Genomic DNA, 24,399 nt, shown 5'->3' on the forward strand with positions numbered 1-24,399 from the left:
TTATTAACCTAGTTTTAAATATTCAATTAAAATAAATATAGTTTTCTTGATAATTTCTTGATAAGATTCTCTCTGTTTTTATAGAGCTAATTTTCAGGTCATTTATTAAATATTAGGACATTTCATGCCAAGTTTCTGCTTTTTTACCCATGTTTCTGACAGAAACAAACCAATGTGCTGAGCGTTAAAAGGTTTAGATGCATTTGAAAAGCGTCTGAACGCAGCACAAGAAAACTTTTGTCATTTCAGGTTTTAAAGGGTTAATCAATAATGAAAATAATTGTGGGTTTCAGTCTTAGATGCTGTCAAATGTAATTGACCAGAATCTCAGCATGAGATCATCTGCTTATCTACATTAATCAAGGTTTCCAGGTTAATTTGAGTTCTGTTTCTGTGATTTCCATCCTGCTATGTTTAGTGTAATATCTTGAATACAACATTTTAATGCAATAACAGTGTGTCTTAAAAGGCTTTGCTCCGACTAAAATACTTCCAGAAAGCCGTTCTTTCATGGTGAAAAGTTCCTTTCAGTGTGAATTTACTGTCCTGACTGGTGAAACGCTGATTTCAGGCGACTGCTGTTATTGTCTTAACAAGCATGTCACTTCCTGTTAACATCAGGATGTGATAGCAGAGAAAAAAAATGTCCTCTATACTCGTAGTCTCTGTCACAGCCTGTAAAGTCAGACTGAAGCACCTAATCTTTAAGCCTTTTTTTGACCCACTAGTTGTACTTATATCCAACTCATCCTACCTGCTATGATTTGTGTAAGAGCAAGAGACTGAGGATGTTTCTGGAAGCAGCAGTGACCTCCATGACCTCTTTACATCCTCTTATTTAATACGAGCCTCATTTTAAAGAGCCAGCTGATGGTGCCAAAATGACATTACTAATATGAGTCATGTTAAATAAATTCAGCCTCAGGTAGATTAATGTCTCACTCTCCTCCTCCCATTCCAGTCGAGGTCAGTTTCGCCTTTACACGTTGACTCTGTCCATTTCAGTGTGCCCGGTCACCAGCCTTAATTCAGATTCTTTCACCCTGTCTTTAATTAGCTTCTGTTTCAATTTTTAATAACCCCCTACTCATTGTGCCGTTATGCCTGGTCCCCATTTGGAAGTGCAGATTAGATTCGGCCACAGGCGGTGGGTTAGCACAGAGAGAGATTTATTCCAGTGACATGGAACATGGAGAGAGATTTCAAAGACACATGGACATGTACCACCCTTGCCATTAACCAGGGGACGGCATTCAGCTTTCTTTCAATATTCACCTCACTGGCTGTGTGAGCCATACCCTCCATGAGTATTTTAATTAACACATACCTTGGGCACATAACTGCACTCATATATGGGAAAAGATATCCAGCAGTGGAGCGTACTGTGGACTCAATCATCTAAAGCACACACTGTGAGTTATAGATACACACTGGGTTTGAATCTGATCTGTTAACTGTCAAAAAATTAAGTATAAAGCTGGTGTTATTGTGTAATTTTTTAATTGTCGACAATTTCACTGAAAAGACCAAAACCAAAGATGTTTCTTACCAAGGAATACATTTTTTAAAGTACGCTTATTTGCTTTCTTGCAGAAAATTAGATTGAACAACATAAGTAAGTAAAGCTTAATCTATATAGCACTTTTTAAAACACAGTTACAAAGCGCTTTACACACACACACACACACACACACATAAATATATATACTTAAAATAAATGAGTGAATTAATTAATTAATCAGATTCCAATAAATTACAATATAGAACACAACACAATTACAGACAGACAAAACTGAAACAAACAAATAAAACTATTACACATTAAGTTGCTTTATAGAAAAGCTTGCCAACGAAGTTGGATTTTTAGTAGATGCTTACAACTGTCCAAGGACTCGGCAAATCTGATGGACAGGGAATGACTGTTCTAGAGGATAGGGGCTAAAACAGCAAATGCATGATCAACATATGTTTTCATCAGAGTGGTCAAGAAGTAGAACAAAGAACAAGGAGATCAGAAAATGTAAGGTTGTGCAGTGCCTTGTATTTTATCAGCAAGATCTTATAGTTTATTCTGAATTTTACAGGAAGCCAGTGGAGGGCAGATCTCAAGATTTTATCTCATTACATTCTCATCCAAGTTACACATATCGCCGTTTTTTTTGCGGACTACAAATTATTACACTCTGGGTATCCTCCTGCATCTGCTGTTGACTTTTCAGGATGACACAACCAATGCCGGGACGTCAACAAAAGCACATGTTTTGGTTTAGAAAAAAAATAAATAAACATCATGGTTTGCCTTTACATTTATACCAGTCCAGGTTTTTTTTGACCCATCCATCACCCCTCAGCCTCAGGGACCTTTGTGCTCCTGAGAATACATTGTTATATGCAGTATTTCAACCTGAACTTTAGTCGGCACATCATACGGTCGCAACAGCTCCATCCTGCCCTATTATCAACTGACGCCGTCCATCCGCGTACAATACTGCTGCACCAGAGATGTTTCATTTGGGACTTTCCCAGCCATGTATTGATACACATTTAATGCACTAGTAAGTATTTACTGCAGCATGGCGGTGTATGTGGGATTGATTCAGAAGAGACTACATGTTCATCGTAATTATCCTTCTTAATTGTTTTTGGACAACAATGAAGGTCTGTTGCCCAGGGAATAAGATACATCAGGCTTCAGCTATGGTTATCAGGATCAATTAATTTCAGCATTTTCATGGGATTTATAAACAACTGAAAAAATAAAGAATATTACCAGCTGTATCCTCGAGACCTTAAAGGCAAAAAATAAAATAAAATTAAACTGTCATAAAAACTACAGTATTGTACATTTGCACCTCACAGTCATAGAGAATATTTTTTATACAAACTGTTTTATTGCCAAAGTAATAATTCTTACTTTCATTTGGCCTAATTGATCATAAAATAAGTGATTATTCCTCAGCTCCACCTCACCATTAATGCTCTGCATTTTGTCTCTCTTATATGCAAATATTAGGGATGCCATAATGAACATTTGCACAACGTATCTGTCACAACTTCTTTTCTTCATTTGTATTTGCTAATTCATATTTTTTTGTATTGAAGAGCATAACTTATAACCCAAAACAATGTGTTGTTAGAAATGTTGGTGATTAAATTAAATATCTTTGAGACACGACAGCAGTGACAGCTCAGCACCAATACCCAGCTTGAGAGCGAAATAATAATCTCTCAAGTGTTACCACTTAACAAGGAAACTACCAGGCTGTGTCAGAAGATAAAATTAAAGACTGATAGCCTGCGAGAGGCAGCAGGAGCCCCCTGTTACAGCCCAAGGGCCTCCACAGACTCACGCTGAGATGTTAAAACTAATGATACTAGTGCTCTGGGCAAGCACAGGCTGCAGGGAAACTGTGGTGCCAGAAAACATGTATTTCAGGGTGGTATGAAATATTTACTGGAATTTGTTATTTATTAAAAGAGAAATCATGCATTCACATTGTTTTTCCTCTATGCTTTTACAAGGTCGAACACTGCCACATTGAAGGGTACGGTATGTAGGATTTAGGGGGATATATTGGCAGAAAGGGAATACAACATAATTACTGTTTTCTTTAGTTTATAAACACCTTAAAATTTAAGAGTTGATTTGTTTTTTGTTACCTTATAATGAGCCGTTTCTATCTACATAGGCAGCAGGTCCTTGTCTACAGAGTCCATCATGTTGCACTGTCATGTTTCTACAGTAGCCCTGAATGGACAAATTAAACACTGGCTCTGGATAGGGCATTTCCCCCGTTTTTGTATCAGCTATCGTAGTTCTCCTTCAAGTTTGGTAAACAATGTTTTTATTTGGCTGCAACTTGCAACTTCATTGCTAGATGCGCGTAAATCCTCGACATAGGATCTTTAATTGAAGTTTATAAAACTTTCAAATTAAAAGATGCCACATGCAAAGAATTATTTGAATCATGCATGCACACATTTCTATAGACTCCTACCATCAGCAAAGAGCATTGCAGAGACAGGAAAAAAAATAGAAAAAAAGCTTTTTGAAAAAATACAGATGCATACACTCCACAATACTACAACTGTTTTTCTTCTTTTTTGCTTTTTTGCATTGACCACTCTAGTTAGCAGCCCCTCTGGTACAATCAAACACATTCTCACTCCAAACTCCTCACATGGTGACGCCTGGTCAGTGACCTTCCGCGTCACCTAATGATGTTTAAAGTATCCTTGTGCGTCAGCTGTTTATCCTCCAAAATGCCGCTATGGTGGTGTCAAGAAATGCATGCGGTGGGATGACATCATGGTGGGATGATGCAGCCCGATGTCAATAAATGCAGGTGTGGTGGGATGATGAGGCACAATGGTTGGGCACGTTGCATGTTGATGTGGGAGGTGGCTTTTGGCCTCACTCTCCTACCCAAAAGGTTACTGACTTGGGAGTGACAACGACCTCTTAGATCACCTGGTCCATTTGTTTTGTCGAGGAAGAGACCTCTGAGGATAATTTGGCCACCGATAAAAATCCTGCTGAACAACAAACACTAAAGGAATTCTAACCAGGAGAAGTTTCAAGTTGTTGAAATCTGCTATTCTATATACAAGAATCCACTAAATCCACCTAAATCTTACACACTGTTCCTTTAAAAGATAAAAGTGTACGTTATCATATAATAATTCACCTGTGTATAAGGTTAAGTATTTGACCAGAAGATCTTTATTGATTCCTAAATTCACAAGAGGCTATGTTTACCTACAGTTGGATGATTAATAATAATCTAATGAACATTTCAGAGTACACTGAAAAATCACATTAGGATTCTTGAGTGGGTACTGACTTTAGACACTATCTTGCCCTGACTCAGTCTATTTGGATGTCACTGCAACATTTCACAGTGTAAACACTCACCATGTGTGTAACTCAGTATTAGCATCCTCACAATCTGGGGGGAATTCAGGGCAGCAGTAACATTTCTGAGCTATAATTGAAGTCCCATGGATAAGTTGCTGTCCTGGTATTGGGATTTGAGATCTGCTTGCAGTGACCCAGTTAGCTCCACAAACACATTAGCTTCTTCAGCTCATATAGAAACCCTAATAGAAACCCTGCAGATGCTACAACACTTGGACAGAAGCCATTACAGTTATCCAGACCATCACCAAGATAAAATCTACCCACTCAAGGATGATTTGCTGCAATGTTATATTCACTTTTATCATGGGAATGAATGTTAATTACTATTTACAGATCATATTTTGAGATTGTAGAGTGGGTAATTAGGGGTGGCTGGAGATCACAGTCTTGCCATTTAATTCTGTGTAACCAAGACTTCAGAACTGCTCTGGAGGTTTAACAGCTGACTGTTGGCAGCTTTGAATGTTTCAGACATTTTTGTGCTGTTTCTCACCATCAATTTCCATCCTCTGTGTTCTCTTTCTCACACTCTGCTTCCCCCTTTCAACTCCCCACACCCCTTTTCTCGCTAAGCCTCTATTTCTCTGTGTCCTAGACGCTCCTTTCTCTCTTTGACGATGATATCATAATAAAGCCGGTAACTGTGAGGTGATTAAAGCCTCTGCTGGCCTTCACTCCGCAGAATATTTCCCATGAAATGATCTTCTCCTGCTCCCCTTATTTTTCCTCGTATTGTACCAGCCAGATAGCTGGAAGTGAGGCTCGTCCTCCTGATGGCCGCTCAGATCCCAGTGGAATATGTGGCCTACATTTGTTTGTAGTGCAGCGTTTGGCTCCGTGAGTGTGTTCCTTTGTCAAACAATTCCAGTTTTCTGCAACGTACCCCTTTTGTTTCCTCAAACATTTACTGTTTTGTCCTTCTATCCATTTGCCTGTGTGTCTTTCCTCTCCCTCTCTCAAACATACTGTACATGTATTCAGCATTTTAGAGCTCCTCATTGATTGCTTACCATTCAGCTCACATGCACATGCACATGCCCTCGTAACCTTTTTACCAGAGCATGCATGTGCACAAGATGCACGTTTAAAAAGAAAAGCACGCATACACACACATACTGTATGTACACAAAGGTCACCTTCCCTGGCTTCATTAGAGACTGCTTTATTACGGCTGACAGATGTGCCCATAAATCATAGGTCCCCTGGTGGAGCGAGAAGATCCAAAACAAACTGAGCACTGATAAAGGTGAAACACAGCGAGAAAGAAAGGGAGAGAAAGGAAAAGAGCACTAAGAATACATGCGTATATCAATATAATGGAGGTATTGACAATGTCTTTGAAAAGAGGTCTCAGCCATCATACTGCCTAAAGAACGACTTTTTTCTCTGTTATCATTGGCGTCCCCATGGAGAGATGAGCAGCTTTTGGAACATCGCTGCCTTTCTTCACTGAGAGGAAATAGAAGGAAAGTCTTTATCTTTAGAGGAAAATGAAGTGTTAGGGGAGAAAGACCGACAGATTTGCTGCTTCAGATTCTAATATATCCAAAGTGAGTCTGATAAAACCCAATGAAGCGCCTTTGTATGGAGAATCCTGAGACGAAGATCCTTCTTGTGAAACTCATTACCTCTGACCTCGGTGCTTTGTTACAACACTAATCCTGCACAGAAAAATTGACTTTTTTAGGTCTGTTAAAGAATCATTTGGGATACCACTACACTACAATTTCAAATAATTTCCCATTTTTTTAAATGGGTGCAACAACCCTTTCTCAATCAACTCATTAAATACAGCCTCTTGGTCTGTGATTTTACTGTCAGATGCTGATGCAAAAAGGCACCTTTTGCAGCGTATGACACTACTAGATGGTGTCAGTATGAAAGACTGCTAGTAAGTATGTAATAGAAGAGCTGGAAAGTCGCTATAGGGTGATGGGATGGGAGGAAGATGGATAGAACAAACCCCGGACTTTCAGCCACACTGTTTGCTTCTCATATACATGTTGAGCCAAACCAGGATATCTTTTTTAATTCTAAACCTAGAAATTACTTTTGCTGCCTAAACCTAACCATGTGCTTTTAATAGACAAGGGAATAAAGGTAAATACGAGGTATTTTACTGACATTTTACGTTTAATTAAAAAATGACTGTATGCATCTAACAAGCAGAAACTCTACATTTCTTGTGAAAACAGAAGTGTATTTTGAAAAGACATAATGTATGTAACAGGTATAAAAATTGTAGGTAGGTAAAGAAACTCAATCAAGTCTGTTACAATAAAGCACTTAGAATTACCATGACTTGGGTGAGTAGATCTACCAGAATGATGCGTAACACCTCTGGTGCACCCACCAAACGAGAGAAAACACACCTCAAAACCTGTTGCACACCGTTAAACATGTCGTTCAACCTGGAAACTGTAGCAAAACAGTGCAATTGAATTAGCCCTTGACATTGAATTTTGATCACCTGACATCACATGCTAATTTTAACCAGATGACAATGTTTAACTATAATGTTTGCCAGCAAGGAGTGACAAGGGCTGTTAAACTAAACAGAGAATTGGAAATCGAATGCAGTTATCAGGCATTACAAGACACTTTTGACTGAGAACTGATGCCATGGAGGAAAATAAAAAACAAAGTAACATATAACATTAACAAAAGAAATAGAAAAAAAACTTGCAAAAAAGAGCACTTATCTTGCCAGAGGCAAAAAAAAGGGAGGTGCTCAGGCACCACCTGGGGTCTATCTGTGCACCTGCCTGTTGCCAGCAACCTGTGAAGCAATTTGAATTTGCATGAAGGTTTAATGGTTAAAGTCCTGCCGGAAGAAATGACGAAACTTTATCATGGAAGCAATGGCAGGTATCTTAAAGCAACAAATGTAAAATAAAAACAAAACAGTGAGAGGGAGAGAAAGACAGAAAAACTGCATGCACAAAACTCAGTGTAACTATAATGGACTCAGAATGTCTGGTCACTGCCTTTTGCTGATTTACATTTGTTGACTGTCAATACATTTCGTGCTGAGTGTTGATGTAATGAAAGAGCTATAAATAAAACATTCAGTCATCAGTTTTTAAGATAATGAATTTGCTGCTTCAGCTGAGAAAACGCTGCTCAACTGTGGTGAGCACCAAGAATAAAAGACACAGCACTGCAGTGTGCAATAAAAAAAATTTAAAAAACCTAATAGAAAATACCTTAAAATAGTGTATCGTTGTGTGATTTTACTGTGCAACTGTCTTTTTCCAACTGAACCTACACCCTTATTTCTTCAGCACCCTGGATTGCCATCTTTAAATATGAGGACACACTTCTCTGTCTATTTCTTGATATTTGAAGGAACTGTCATGTCAATAATTACATCTTGTGACATATTTCAGAGAATGTGTGAGTATGATCACATCAAACATCTAAAACCAGCTTTTCTGGTCTACAGTTGACAGGTGTGCCTTTTACCTTCCATCTCAATCATTTACCTTGAAACATATCTTGATGACCTCTTGATTGGGACGCCACTTCCATCGATACTCATTAACTTGTCGTTATGATACTGTGTGATTTATGGCTCTTCACGTTCAATACCACATCTGAAGGAGCTCAAGGTTCATCTGTGCCATCAGAGTTCAGATAGTGTCAGTAATAAGCTGGTGAATTGTTGGATGAGGCACAGTTTGGTGCATCTCCACTGCTGTGAGCAAAATAGACATGGAGAAGGGTCGTCGTCGGTCCAGGGGTTTGAGCACCCTGGAAAAGACTCTGATAGGTCTCTTTGTGGCCATGACCTGCGTCTGCATCGGCTTTATTGTTGTCTTCTTTGTTGGGAAAGATGACTCTTCTACTCATACAGAAGGTGAGTGTGTATCTTAGAAAATGAAGTGTATTCTATTTAAATACCAACACATCCCTCGAAAAAAATACTCTACAATTTCTCATAGTCTTTCTCAGATAAGAATCAAGAAAGAAGCAATAATCCCTAAGATAACTATGACAATGTTGTGATGGTTATAAGAAAATAGAAAGGCCTGCTAATATTGTTAGAGGTTTCAGTAATTATTCACGTATTTGTGTCCAGACACACAGATGTCACAGTGGCTACAGTCATTATTTTGCACAGCCTATGGCTGATGCTCAAACTTCTCCTCTAGTACTCCCATCAGGTCGAGATTACCTGTTGTGCAATACTTTGGTTTGAAACCAAATACCAGCTACTAATGACATTCCTATCAATCTCAGTCACATTTTCAGTTTATTGCTTATTAACAAATGTTAGCATTCTAACACGCTTAAGTAAGAAAGTGAACATGGTAAAAACATTATACCTGTTTAACGTCAGCATTTTAGCATTATCATTGTTAGCACGCTGACTTAGAATTAAGCACAAAAGTTAGAAGCAATTTGCTGTGATATAAAATATGTGATTTAGGATTGTTCCAACATGATGCAAAAAATATATAACCATAACAAGATTTGAAAGAATAAATGCACTTGACATTTTCTCAGTGAGTTTTATATTTTTTTCAGCCCATTCTCTTTTTGATCCCAAGAAAATTTAAATACAGATTAGAAGAGGGACGCATGGACAACATGCAAGATTATGTTGTTACTATTATTTTTTTCTGTCTGACCCCTGTGCTGTCCCTGTAATTTAATAGCAATAATCTGTGTCATCACTACGTCAATAGTGTTTCTGTAGAATAATACATCACCTCCTCCTCCACTTCTCCTTCATCCCTCTCTAGTTTTTCATATAAGAAAGCCAGTATTCATTTTGCTGTTATGCTGGAAAAAAAGGCTCCTTCAGTGTTAAATAGCAGACACATTTCTGCTGCCTTGTTTTGTCGTTGGAAACCAAAGCCGGAGAATTGTTTGTGCTGCATGACAGAAGTAAAGTGGTGAAATTAATATCAGCTGAACTAATTTGCTTTTGGAGTTGCAAGTCCTCAAAGTCTTCTGCATGCCTGAATAAAAATCATATTAGTAGACAGAATATACAATGAGGAACGAGGTAACTCTGTCTGTGTTATTCATTCACTATACTAGTTTATCTTCATAAAATGCATTAACAGGATCATTGCCCCCCCCCAAACAAGATGGCTTGTTTTACATAACAGAACAACAATGTGATTATGTTGACAGTTATGTTCTGCCTAAATGACAAAATATATTCCAGTTGTTTCATTGTTTTAAAAACAGCTGAGCTCCAGACTCCCAAACAGAAGCGGCTCCAGCCACAAGGGAGAGCGTGCTGCTGCTCTGGATGATGACATACTGTATAATCAATGCTGTTACCAAGGCATCTCAATTGATTTGAATTTTTCACTGCTGATACCAGAAGGTGTTATTTTTAGTTATTGGATTTTTTTAAGCTGCAGTGTTTTCGTTTTTATAATAATAAATGAAAATAATAGTTTTAGACGTACAAATTTAAATTTTGTCTAAACTTATGATATTCCCATATGCCTCAGATGTAGGCCTGCTTTGTGTGTAGTGCTAATAAGCAAATGTTAGCATGCTTCCCTGTTCAGAATTTAACTGATTTTCCATTTGAGACAAATATATAAGACTTATTTTATACATGTGTTTTTATTTAATACATGCATGTGCATGCATATGATCCTACATCAATACGTGATTTCCCCCAAAACATAAAATAAAATAAAATAAAATCTACTTTTGAATAACAGTCAGGATGGTTGAGACCAGCAGTGAATATTATGTGTTAGTTATTTCGTTATTTCCTCCCTCCCCTATCCAGATATGACAGGCATTATGCAGAGTCTTTCAGCTTATTAGGTTCAGAAAGTCCTCCAGCCATTTACTTAAAGGCATACTATTGTCACAACCCTGCTCTTAGGCTGGACAAAAGACACACAAGACAATTAATTAAGTGACTTGTTAACTAAAAGAAATAAAGCAAATAGGTCATACAAATAGGTCAGTAGTTTAGGTAGTGGATGAGTGAAACTGCTATGTAGGGATGCCATGCAAAAAACAAAGACAACAGAAAGAAAAGATGCAAAGCAAAGCTATAATGAGGAGGTGTGCCAGCGCAGACCAAATGCTGGTGCATCTTATGTGCATGAAGCACACTGGGCACAGGTTTGTCCCATGATACTGATTGCACTTAACTCTGCTGTCTTGGAATGAGAAAGAAACAACAGAAAGAGAGGAACCCAGCAGAGGGATCGTCACATATGGAGGATTGTTGGTTACTGTTTCCACACACGCTCGCCAGCATAACTTAAAATTAATGCCAACCCCAGATTCACGACCATTTGGCATCTTGCCTCACTTTTTTTGTGTCTTTCCAGCACCATGTCTCTTATATGCCTGCTGCATGTGGTCTAGCACCTTGTCACTTTCTTTTTTAAAAGGCCCTGAGCAGTGTGGGGTTACACGCCCATAAATGTCCTGAACATAGAAAATAAGAAGAAGATAAGAAAGCACAGGCAGAGGGCAGAGCCTTTGCAGAAAAATAAACTTCTAGTGGGTCATAAACGATGATTTAGAGGGATTACTTCTATATATCTATTCATCCTGTTTTAGGGAGGATGCTACATTGTAGACTATACATTTAAATTAAATGTTAGCATGCTAACATGCTAAACTAAGAAGGTGAACATGGTAAACATACCAGCTAAACATCAGCATGGTAGCATTGACATTATGGGCATGTTAGTATGCTGACATTAGCATTTAGCTTGCAAGAAGGCTACAGCCTCACAGAGAGGCATGGCTTTAGAGTTGTATGATAAAAAATGATACATGAATCTCGTACAAACAAATTTGCTTATTTTATGTGGGCAAAAGGAACAGAAAAGGATGCATTTCACCTACAAATCCATCATCAGTGTGATAAAACAAGCAGCAATGGCATATTGTGTGAAAGGTGAAGTTCAAACAACAGACAGAGAATACATAATTGCATTATAGGGTCCATGTGTGAAAAAAGTTAACTGCCCAGAAATTGACTGACATACAGTATGAGTTTTTGCAACAACTAGAAACAACAACAACAACAGCCAGCGGCTATTGACACACTGATGATGGCTTTGAAGCAAAAATACTAATTAAGTAAATTTGCCATTTGAGTGCTAGTGTTCCATGTACTAAATGATAAAAATAAATTAATAAATAAATTGAAATTGTAGAATCTTTCACCTAAGCTGGTGGTACTGAATAAGCAAAAATTAGAGTATAGAAAAATCTTGAGTTTCATCAGCATTTTTTTTCATAGGAAATCAAAAAGGATAGAAGCTGTTTTTTTCTACATAATGTGATTTTAGTTGCTATACTTTATGAAAGTAACAAGCTTCCTCCTTTGCCATAAAATTAATTAATTTCCAGGGCCGGACTCAGGGTGTGGTGGTCCTCAGCAGCTGTCTGAAGAGTCGGGCACTTTTACCAGCTTTAACTACCCCAGTAGCTACGACAATGGAAAGAGCTGCACCTGGCACATCACTGTGGACCCTGACAAGGTGACATGGATCAGCAACACATTCTCATCCCATGTCGTCACATATTGCCACTTTGCAGTGGACTTGCGTGTCTACATATTTGGTTTGAGGTATCCTTCTGCGTCTGCTATTCTGGGATGTCATTACTGTGATATTAGCACAAGTACATAGTGGGATTACACTGCACATGGTTGTGTTTAGACAACAGAAGCGCATGGCAACCAACGTCAGGATGCCAACAAATGCACATGCTGCCATCGATGGTTAGGATTAGGCAATAAGGGTGGAGGCGAGGGATGGGGAATGGAGGAACATGGTTGGGTGCAGAAAACAAAGATCACATTCAAACTGAAAGCAAACAACGGACTATGGCATGTTGGATCCATCCACTGCCCCTCCCCCGCCCTTTTGATGCCCTCATGCTCCTTATATTACCATCAACCGCATGTCGTTCCATCTTGTATTATGTGAATGCAACAGGTTCCGTATGGGAGTGACGCTGCCCGTGCACGTATTAGGCTGCCAGCTGGCAGATGCTGTCAACGTATAATAATACTACGACCAATTCTTTCCAGCCACATTCTCAGTTTATGCCATCCAGGAGAGCATCATGCTGATGTGAAAGGTGGCTTTTGGCATCAGGATCATACACCTAAATCGTTGTCAAAGAGAAAACATTTGACGACTTCGAAATGAGAATAGGCTGGGATCAGCATCAGTGTTGTTTCCCCCCTTAATCAGTGACCTATATACAGTAGAGTCACAGTCCCCTTAAAATGATCCTAAAGTCTTCACGTAAGATAAAAATAATGCACAATGACCTGCTGACTGATGGATTTCATTTACTGTAAGGGGATTATTCTGTAATGCCCCAAAATAATTTCCCTCTTGGACACATTCATCTTCTTTACACTGCAATGCTGATCAAAACAATTCACTCACGTCTCTATTTCAGACAGACAGGGTCTTTTATGGTGTTTGTGGCTGTGTGTCTAATCAGTAGAGTTTGTCACTGTTGGGGAAACTGTCTTATGTGAGGCCAAGCAGTGCAGGACAGCTGGGATGAATGCAGTGGCAGCATCACAGACAGATGGCTGCCTTGTCTCCTTCATTCTCCTCAGCTCTCCTCCCCACACCCACAGGAGCAAACTAAATCCTTGATCTTTCTCTGTTTGCATGGCTGCCTCCCTGTCCACCTGATTTGCTGGCTGCTTTTGTCTCTTTATTTCTCCCTCTTCCTTTTTGCTTTCATTAAACACACATAAACATAAAGAGAGACACACTTAGAGGCACACCCACAGCTTGCACATGCACACCCTTAGATTTCACACTGAGCTTCTCTTGCCTTCCCTGTCAGCAGTCTGACTTCTCAGATTAAAAAAACACGAGTGAAACACCTCTGTGTGTTTCTGTTGCAGGTGATCCAACTGTGGTTTGAAGAGTTTGCTTTGGAGGAAACCCAGCTCTGCACGGCAGACTTCATCACACTACGAGACTCTCTGGGAACCATTGGTAAAACATTCTGCACCAAGTCAAAGCTTAGGGGGAGAAGACAGAGACAGACAGACAGACAGACAGACAGACAGATAGACAGACAGACAGACAGATATGAACATAGACGCAGCAGCTCTTTCAGCTTGCAGTGGCAGCTTTGATGTCATGCCCAAATCAGCCCATCCATCCATGGGCAGACTCAGCTAGTGAGCCACACAGTCCTGCTGGTCCACTGCACACTGCTCTACTTATAATAACACTCGGCTGGTTCTCCACCCAGACTGCAGAGTTTAAAGCAGTGTACTGGGTTCACAGACATCTTTGATGTCAAGTTTCATCACATATCCTGTGTTTTTTGTGTTCTCTCTTAGTTATCCAGACTCGAGCGGAGACTTAAATAAGGGGAGCACATTAGAAAAAAATGGAAAATAGCTCTGTGTATCTTTGTGGTCAGTTTGTGGTCCTTTTGTGTGTCTTTGTTGTCATTTTCTGTCACTTTGTGGTCATGTTGTGTAACTTGTGGGTTTTTTTTTTTGCCCTGTTGTCATTTATTGTTACATTGTTGTTTTGTGTCTCATGGTCATTTTGTGTCTCTTGTGTGGAAATTGTGTGTCTTTGTGGTTGTTTTGTGATTCTTTGTAGTTGTCTTTTGTCACTTTACAGTCATGTTATATCTTGTAGGGTAGTTTTTTCTCCCTCTAGTAATTTTGTGTCAGTTTGTGTTTGTTTTTTTCAGTCATTTTGTTGCTTTTTGGTCATTTTGTATCTTTTGTATCCTTTTGTATCTTGTAGTCATTTTGTTTGTTTTCGGATACCAACAAGGCAACTACCTTTTTATTCTAGCAGGGACAACCAGGGGGTCTGGCCGCAACACTGACATTAACAGCTTCATGATCTTTCGGTGATATTCTGTGGAGAAGATTAACCCTACTTTTGATTGCATTCAGAAATAAGCTGTGTGAAATCGAACTGTCACCTTCTACATAACTTCTGTGGTATTTGTAGGTAAATACTGCGGCTACACCAAGCCAAAGCCGGTGGTGTCGCTCACAAACCACCTGACAGTGTACTTCGACACCAATGACCAAAAAACAGACCAAGGATTCAAGGCTCATTATAAAGCCGTGGCTCCAGAGCTCGCACCAGGTAAGAAGATGAGTGGAAATCCATTTCAGCAAGAAAATTGCCTTGGCTCTGACATAATGTTGGATGTCTGTCTTATGAGTGTATGATTGACCTAGAAAGTAAATGTTGTAGAAATGGATGCTGGATGAAAAGAGGAGTAGGAGAAGGGAAATGAGAAAGGGGATGGATAGGTGGTGGTGGAGAGGTATATTACTGGTATCCTTGAGGTGTTTGTGGAGCTGAAGTGCCTTCCATCCCTGCTGACAGAAATAGCCGGAGCTGGTGGCTTTGTCCAAGGTGACCAGGGGGATCTGATGACCCCTGGCTTCCCAGAGCAAAACTACCCAAACGGAGCACTATATCAGGTACACATATACACCAAGTCCACAGCAAATAGATGCAATAAAAGCAAATATGACAGCTACATGATGCCATTTATTTTTTTAATTCTGAGGATGCGCAGCTGACCTTTATCTGAGGATGATGAAGTACATCATACTGCACCGTGTGCACAGACTGGAAATAAATATTAATCGCAGAATTTACATTACCAGGAACATATTCTCTTTAATAAGTGACCAATATTTCCCCCAAAGCTATTAAAATGTGTATTTATTAGGGCTGTCAGCATTAAGGCATTACTGACAATGCAGTTAAGGTCCCTACAATAACAATTTAAATCGTGTTAAACATCTGCCAATATTCCTGTGTTTAAGAGGTTGTCTCGGGCTGAGTTTTAAAGCTACAATGATGATACTGGTATCATGTGAAAATAGAAAACCTTAGGAGCCAACTATGTACCACTAGCTTTTCAGAAAGGGGACTAAATAACGCTCCAGAGTCCCTTGACCTCTGACCTCAAGATATCTGAACGGAAATTGGTTCTGTGGGTACCCATGAGGCTCCCCTTTATAGACATGCCCGCAGTATTTTGCTGTCATTTGATTCTTCAGCGAGATGATCTGCTAAGAATGGCTTCACCCTGTCAATATGGACTTCATAACAGTTTTGTTATGCAAAATAATGGAATTGAAAACATGTGATTAATAATGCCATTAACTGCGATTAACTATTAAAATTGTGCCATTAATCACAAATAAAAAAGATCCTTTGACAGCCCCAATGTTTATACATGACTTTATTAATCACATGACAACATGTGAAAGGGGTTGATATTTTCTAACATTTGGATTGTGTCTTGATGAGGTGAATTCAGGTTTAAAATCATGTAATTTATAAATCTATTGAATTTACCTCGGCAACTCAATGATAAAAGGATGTCCTAAATATTGAACCATACCATATCACATTTACCGCAGCGTTGTACACCCTGTGTTTTAGTATGGATCAGCATGTGGTACTAAACAAACCTAAAGATTTCAGATTAGCATTTCAAAGTAAATCCATTAGTTATGGATCTCAGCGTCATCATCTTGACAGCATTTGTGGTCTTGATCGATGATGAATGCATCTAATTAAATCAGAGTCAATTTTGATGTCAGGGTTTGCACGCTGGGTTTGGACAGGGAGTCATATGGTCTCATTTGGCTGTCATCATGATTTCATCTTTCTTTGCTTTAGCTTGACAGGTCGCCACCTGTCCAAACAAGAGCAGAGTCAGTGATAAAAATTAGTTATTAGTCAGAGTGTGTCAAAATGCAACTCATGTTGCAACCATGAGGTTTAAAAGGGGGAAATTATTTGGGGAAATCTGTTTATCCAGGCACAAATAATAGGTGTGTGCTTTATTTCTATGTTGGATCAGTGGAGAATCACAGTGCCTGAAGGTGAGAAGGTTCAACTGACGTTTACCTCCTTTGACCTGGTCCCTGAGGCTTGTGGAGACTTTGTTCAGGTCTACGATGGACACGAGGCTGGCTCTTCTTCAATCAGTAAGCATGACATTACACATTTCCATTATGCAGTGAGGATTACAGGACTACAAGCTTCTGAGAAAAATAAATGTGCTTTGCATGTGTGAGATTAACAGGGATTTTAAAATATACAACAATATGTTCACATGTGAGCACAGATTATGTCAAAGATGGGTGAGCAATAATAATGCAAAGAATTTCAGACTGTGGCCTTTGTTCTACATTAGCAATGTCAACTATATAGGTGCATGAATAAAAGATGAGATCAATTAAAAGTTTGGGGAGTTGTACAATAGACAGGTTCTGGAGTCTATTTTAAACTTATTGAATGTCTGCATAGACTTTATTGTTAAAGCAGCATTGGGTAATTGTAAATTGTCTGATTTTGCTATTGCGCAGGCTTCTGTGATTGTTTAGCACTTTTTCACTTTTTAACACCCATATAATCCATTGAAGGTAAATTCTGTGGGAACATGATGCCAAAAACAGTGGAGTCCAAGAGAAACACAATGGTGGTCCGCTTCAAGTCAGATAACACCTTGACTTCTAAAGGGTTCAGCGCGACTTTCACCAAGTCCAGCCTTCCACCTGTCACACCCCAACCCACCACGCCCAGACCCTCCACACAAACAGCCACCACACAAACCTCTCCACCTCCAACAACTTCTGGTAAGCATTCGATCCAAATGTATATGCTTTTTTTAATCTCTTGTTCACTTTAAAAAAATAAATAAATAAGTGTGAGCGAGAAAACACATTTACTCAACTGACCTTTTCAACCAACTCACCCCTCTCTGTCTTGGTACAGTAGAAATACACATCTGATGTTACAGGATAGACTCTATACATGACTTGGACTCAAAGTACAAGTTTAATGAGTTAAGACTCGACAAAATTATAAAAAGACTTGCAACTTGACTTGGACTTTCGTTCTTCAATGACTTGTTTCCTCACTTGGACTTGAGCCTTTTGATTTGAAGATAATTGATGACTTCCACCAAGTCAAAAGATTAAAAGTATGTCATTTAAAATGTTAAAGTTAACAGTATTAATTCCCAGCAAGTGTAACAGGGTGTGGTAGGACCCAGTTGCAGCACAACAGAGCAGGTGAGTTGTTGGTAATGACCTTTATTTAATCTTTTAGCAGGTTTAATGGAGCAAACGGTATTATAATCAGGCTGCAGGTAAGGCAGGACAGTTATCAGTTCTGGGGTGGAGCAGAGTTCATAGAGGGACTGGGGTGAGCTCACCTTCACAGGTGGTAGTTCAGAGTGCGGGTGGGGAAACGGTGAACGTGGAGCGGACTGGCAGGTGAATGTATCAGGTAAGCTGCAGGAACACTAACAGCAGGGAACTTGTGGGAAAAGCGGGAACTATGAGGAGGGGCAGGCAGGGCTCGTGGTTGAGGAGGAAGCAGAGTTGGTGTCAGGCAGGCAGGAAGCGAAGCGGAGTACGATCAAAACAATAAACACCAGAGGCACTGACACAGAGGAGATGTTTCGCTCGGTGGGAGGCTCTGAAGATGGCTGGAAGAATGGCAATCTCTCTCGACGAAGCAGTTGAACACCGCTCAGCTACAGGCAGACGAGAACCAGGAAGTGCACAGACAAAGCTCTTCGTCGGGGACAGAAGGCTTTTAGGTTTATTGGGGCAGAGACGAAGAGAGAGGGGGTCAAAGGCGAGCCGAGACGAAACCAGGAAAACAGTCCGAGAGTGAGTGCTTAAAGGTCAGACATGGAAGCGAAGACTATCAGGAAAGAGTGAGTGGAGTGAGGCTGCTTAAATACTGGCTTGATTGGAGATGAAGGTGGAAGTGATGAGGCTGATGAGGAGGAGTGGCTGGGTAGAGAGAGAGGCGGAGGTGGGGTGAGTGGAAAAGACCCACAGCAGCAGGTGAGAGGGACAGCAGAGTGTGACAGCAAGATAACATTTAATTCCCCAGGTACACTTTGTTTGAACCAGTCTTCAAGACAGCATCTAATCAAGTTGCATGAGCGAACCATTACTGAAGTCAGAAAAAATTAGGGCTGTGCACAACTCATCTCTGTGCACAATTATGTTAGTCAAATCAGATTTGGCTACAAACATACAAATATTTGATGGTTTGTTTTGTTTTCCATTCAAAGTTTTTGAGTTTGAATTGGCTCAGCTGGATGTTCAGTGTGACAGCGGCATTAATGTAATACAGTAAACAAGCTAACATTGATATTGATAGGTCATAAATGTGCATCATTTGTTTTGATGTTTGATATCAAACAAAAGCCAGAGACTGCATGGTATTAAGTTGCTGTTGGCTGTAAATTTATCACCTCTAAGCAGAAGGTCTCTCCTCTCTCCTCCTCTGTACTGCTTCCCGCATGTCCGCAGCTGTTTGTACCGAAGAGTAGTGTGAAAGTCAAGAGCGCTCTCTCTGCAGCAAAATCTGGTTTTTCTAAAAAAAAAAATTTAAAATGATTAATGATAATAATAATTAATGATAGTTGCAAATTGAATATCTTAATAGTATAAATCTGTTATTAAAATGATATTACATTTGATGATTTGTTTACATGTGACCTGCAAAATAATGACTTTTGCTCCACCTCTGTCAGATATGTTTGGCTGCCTCACAACCAGCTAACAGCATCAATATGAATGTTGCTGAACGAGCTTTCCAAGAAAATCGTCCATCACAGCCTTCACCTTCAGAGCTATTTATCAGACAGATCAAATCAGTTTTCTCTTGATGCACACTCAACTATAATGTCATTATCTATTTGCTCAGATGATCTATGAGGGTTGTTTCCTGGCCAATGAAAGCTTGTTGATACACATTACATAACTTCTATGCCTCCTCATGCAGTTTTCCCTGCAGCTCTAATCGAGCTGCCAAATAAGGATGAATGCAAGTAGCTCCGTGCGTAGGAGTGGGGGGATACCCCCAGAGGTTTATCTATTTATCAGTATACTAAAGCAATTGGCAGACAGACCAGTTCTCTCCAGTGGCCAATTAAGGTACTACATGATGAACCTGTTCATGGGGGCAGTTTTGTTTCAAAGCAAGCTTGTTCTCATCATTTGGAAAACAGAAAGAAAAGACAAAATGGTGTATTAAGTGGAGCTCCGACATGCAGAAAACACAGCTTTTGTTATCTGTTCATGGGCAGGAGGAGGTGGTCCAGTAATCCTTCAGGGGCGTAAAGGAGTGATCCAGTCACTGGGTTTCCCAAATCCATATCCTGCTCATCTGAGAAGCTCCTGGAAGATATCTGTGCCCAGAGGATTCCTGGTTAAACTGCAGATCACTGATATAGCCATCACAGGAGAGACTGGACAGTGCAAGGAGGACAAATTGATCATCTCAGATAATTACAACACATTAGGTGAGCCATAATTTAATCTTTGACATTATTTACAGTTTTTTGTTTTTGTTATTCCTATATTTAAGAAAATATTACCAAAAACACTGAAGCTCAACGTAGGGTAAACGCAGGAAAAGTGAGTTCATTCCCAGCTCAGAACACTATTACTCCGCTATATCTTTACATAGCAAAAATGCTGTTGCATAAGTGCTCTGAATGCTGCATACAGAGCCTCTAATTACAGTTTTCAAGTTTCACATTCTGCATATCTGCATACTTTTACTGTTACTGTTTTAACACCTGAATGCATCTCAGATCTTCTTAGAAAATGTTCACTTTTTCAGCAACATCTGTATCTTTTTTTAATCCCTAAATAGCATCCTCTATGGATTAGAGGTTATAAACTCCCCCTCCTCTGAAACTTCAGAAACCAAGACAAGCACAGCAAACAAGCAACATAACAAACTGCAGTTAATACACCTCTGTTCAGAACATGTTGTTAGATATGAGGACTTTGACTTTTTTGCACCTTACTAACAGCTCTAGCGCTACAGTAGAGCTCAATATCTGTCCCCTGCTGTAAAACTGTTGATTAGGATCTTCTTAGCAAAGAGCCCAGCAAACTATAAATTACCTCCCCTCATTATTCACTTCAGTGGCTGCAGCGAGGCTGATACAGCGTTATCTATTGCTGAGCTCTCAAGGACTAAAGCGCTGAGGTACAAGTACACATAGGTGATGAGTTTGGTGCATTCAAACCCTACTGTTATTTTTGGAGGGTGTGTCATTATATGCAAAACACAAGATGAAAAATAGCTAAAGGTCTGGTTTGAGACTGAAAACCCACCAGCCTTAAAGATCCCTTAAAGCAAGACTACGTAACTTATAAAAGAAGAAAAAACACAGTATTACTTATCTGAATGAAAACTTGTTTTTAATTAACCATATCGTAACTCATATCTGTCCACTCAGGGTTTGCTGCTACAGCATCACTTAGCTGCACAAATCAACAGCATCATTCATTTTAATGGCATTAACCTTTTAACGCCTAGATTTTTGGCAGCATTCAGAGGCTATTCACTAGCATTTAAAACTCTGACACCTGAGAAAATTTGTTTGATGTCATTCAAAAACATGAGAAAAAAATGAGCAACTTGGCAAGAAATGTCCTGGAAACTGCAAAAACTTGAAAGGTAATTGTTACTAAAATGTAACATGGAAATGATATAAAAATTAGCACAGGGGATTTTTTTTTAGGTATTACAAAAAAAGATTTTAAAAAGGGGGGGTATATTTATAATTCTTCTAATTATATATTTAAAATTATGTTAAAGTAAAAAGATAATAATAATACATTTTGAGCTCTTTCTTGAGGTCATTTTCTTGTTTTTTAATTGTTGTTGGTTTTTTTGGGGGGGGGGGGTTTTGCTTTTTTGGCTCATTTTCAGGTCATTTTCTTGTAACTTTCTAATAATTTCTTGCTGTTTTTTGGGACATTGCTTGTTAATTTGCTTGTCGTCCTGCAAGAAACATTACCAGTTTATGCTGTTTGTTGTGCTCACAAGCTCCTGCTAGAAACAGTGTTTTTCACGTGATATTGTGTTGATGAGGTCACACTCAGACAGTAGAGTCACCTTCATTTGTTAGTGTCTCAGCCACCCCATCCATCAACCACTAACCACACCCGACACACTCAGCATCACACTTACTTACAGCCAGTATTGCTTACAGTATTTACCACTCTGCTCTTATCCATCTTATACAAACCATACATCTATTCTGCGCCTTTTCTATCCATGAACTTCATCTTTTACCTCCATCCTTCCTCTTCCTCTTCCTCGCTCAGGCACACACTGTGGCTACATTCTCCCCCCGCTGGTGGTCAGTGCCAGTGACACGATATCTGTCAGCTTCCAGTCAGACAGTCGCCTCACAGACCGAGGATTCTCTGCCAGGTGGGAAGCTGTGTATCCTGAGGATATTGCAGGTACATCCAAGACACACATACACAGAAACACATTCACACCTGAGGCACATGTTGCTCAAGCAGCTCAAAACCTCATTAAGACGAACCATAAAACTTCTCACTCGTCTGTCAGATATGTACAACAGCTTAGTCATTGCGTAAACAGTGTGAACTCTGTGAAAGCACAGGTCAGAGTACAGTATGAAGCATAAAAAGCAAGATAAAATCTCCTCTATCTTTTTCTTTATTATGATGATCCAGCATGAAAATCAGTTAAGACCTCAAATGCAGAAGGTAAAATCAGTTTATCAATCATCTATTAAGGACCACACAGTTGATGTTGCTGGAACTTTCAGGGTTAGTAAGAGGTTTTGGGAGTCCTTGTCGCAGTGGGGAAAAGCTGTGTTTGAAATTGGATGATAGGGTGGGCAGGGACTTACAGCGCCTCCTAAAGGGCATCAGCTGGAAGATGTGGTGGGCAGGGTGAGAGGGGTCAAAGTTTTAATTTATGTATTTTGCTCGCTTGATTGTGTGTTTGTGATATAATAATGGAACTGATTAAGGATTTATTGGCTATGTGCTGCAGTCTTTTATGTGTGTGTGCATGTGTGTGTGTGTGAGTGTGTGTGTGACTGTCTGTGCTACCAAACTCTTATGGTGCGATGATGGCCATGTAACACAGAGAGGAATCTTTGCTCAACTCTGAACTTTAATAGAAGAACTTTATCTAGTAAATAAAAAGATTTATAAAATAGCAATACAACAGTGTAGAATTGCTCCTTTGCAAAAGGCCCTGCTTCTTACTTAAATAAAAATGCATAATGATTAAATGCAAAATGCATTTGTGTATCAAAAGTATAAGTGCACAGACAGAAAAACAGAAAACAAACCCATTTCAACCCATTTTACCTGCACTGATGCAGTGATACTCAACTTATGGCCCACGTGGCCTAAATCTGGCCTGCAATAGGGTGCAGGTTGGCCAGTTGGCCATTTTCTAATTTACATTGGAATAAATAAATAAATAAATAAAATTAATACATTAATTGTAGATACAATTTACACTGGGGATTTTTTTGGTACTTTTTAAAAGTAAATAAGGTGCCAGAGTGCATGAAACATATAATATTAGAGCTTGTTTATGTATAAAAAAAATGTCTAAGGGAAAATCTGGGGTCTGAACGTTCTCAAATTTTAGAAACTATGTTATCCTGACCTGTGTGGGCTGCTGTGACGGGATTTGCCGTGTTTATTCATTTTATCTGATTTTATTAGAAATTTTACTTATATCTGGTGAGCTGACCCTGACATCCTGCCATTTTGCAAAAGTGGCTCCCAGGCAAACATACTGAGATTCTCTGTCTAATCTATAACAATATCAGTTATATTTCATTAGCTGAGGATTTTGTATGGAAAATATTGAACAGAAAATATTTTAGAACGGTGCAAAGTTTACTATTTCCCTCTGAAATCAAATAAAGAAAACCTATTATTGACCACATTTCTGATACATATACCTGTAAACCATTCTAATTCTAATTTTACACGAGTAAATGTAATCAGTTACTTTTCCACCATGGCCCATGTTAATAATCAGAAATGCTTCTGTGTGTCATTACTTTTTATACTCTGCAAAACATCATGTAAATATATTTCACCACCAGTTACAAAAGTAATATTGTAGCTGATGATTAAAAGCCTTTACTACATCATGATCTTCTGTTTACATTTTGTCATGATGAGATTTACACAAGAATCTCTCTTTTCACAGGCAGATACTTGAGGTCAGCTACACTATCTAATTACGAGCACACATCAATCACTCCCTCTTCCTCTTTCAGAAATCCAGGGCTGTGGCATTTCCTCCAAAGAGGAAACAGGAGTTATTAAGTCCCAGAACTGGCCCATGAACTACAGAGCTAACAGCGAGTGCATGTGGAACATCGCTGTGCCTTTGGGGAAAAAAATCACGCTGAAGTTCACCCACTTTGACCTAGAAGCCAAAGATTTCCTGACGTCCAAATGCTATGATAACATAATAGTGTATGACATCAATGGTTTGACTAATGCACTGCTTCAAAAGCACGGTAAGTATGTTTGTGGAATTGATCCCAAAACCATTTATATTTTTCACGATAGTCCATCACATTAAAATCAGCAGCAAAATGCAGATATTAATTATTTCACACCTTTTTAATCCCAATTAATCAAA

The 24,399-nt window shown here is 39.2% G+C and overlaps 1 protein-coding gene across 1 annotated transcript in view; it reads left to right on the forward strand.

Annotated features, from left to right (window-relative positions):
• Positions 1-8,592: 8,592 nt before the first annotated feature.
• The window catches only part of LOC121941627 (ovochymase-2), a 28,432-nt gene continuing 12,625 nt past the window's right edge, over positions 8,593-24,399 (forward strand). The window contains exons 1-10 of the mRNA XM_042484455.2: positions 8,593-8,780; positions 12,278-12,408; positions 13,806-13,899; positions 14,887-15,027; positions 15,274-15,371; positions 16,772-16,898; positions 17,337-17,549; positions 20,027-20,242; positions 22,068-22,208; positions 24,029-24,274. Of these exons, the coding sequence (XP_042340389.2) occupies positions 8,636-8,780; positions 12,278-12,408; positions 13,806-13,899; positions 14,887-15,027; positions 15,274-15,371; positions 16,772-16,898; positions 17,337-17,549; positions 20,027-20,242; positions 22,068-22,208; positions 24,029-24,274 (1,552 nt within the window). The 5' untranslated portion in view covers positions 8,593-8,635. The remainder of the gene's footprint in view (positions 8,781-12,277; positions 12,409-13,805; positions 13,900-14,886; positions 15,028-15,273; positions 15,372-16,771; positions 16,899-17,336; positions 17,550-20,026; positions 20,243-22,067; positions 22,209-24,028; positions 24,275-24,399) is intronic.

The sequence above is a fragment of the Plectropomus leopardus genome, chromosome 3, assembly GCF_026936395.1.
Source record: "Plectropomus leopardus strain MGB_pleo_1.0 chromosome 3, ASM2693639v1, whole genome shotgun sequence".
Taxonomy (NCBI): Eukaryota; Metazoa; Chordata; class Actinopteri; order Perciformes; family Serranidae; genus Plectropomus; species Plectropomus leopardus.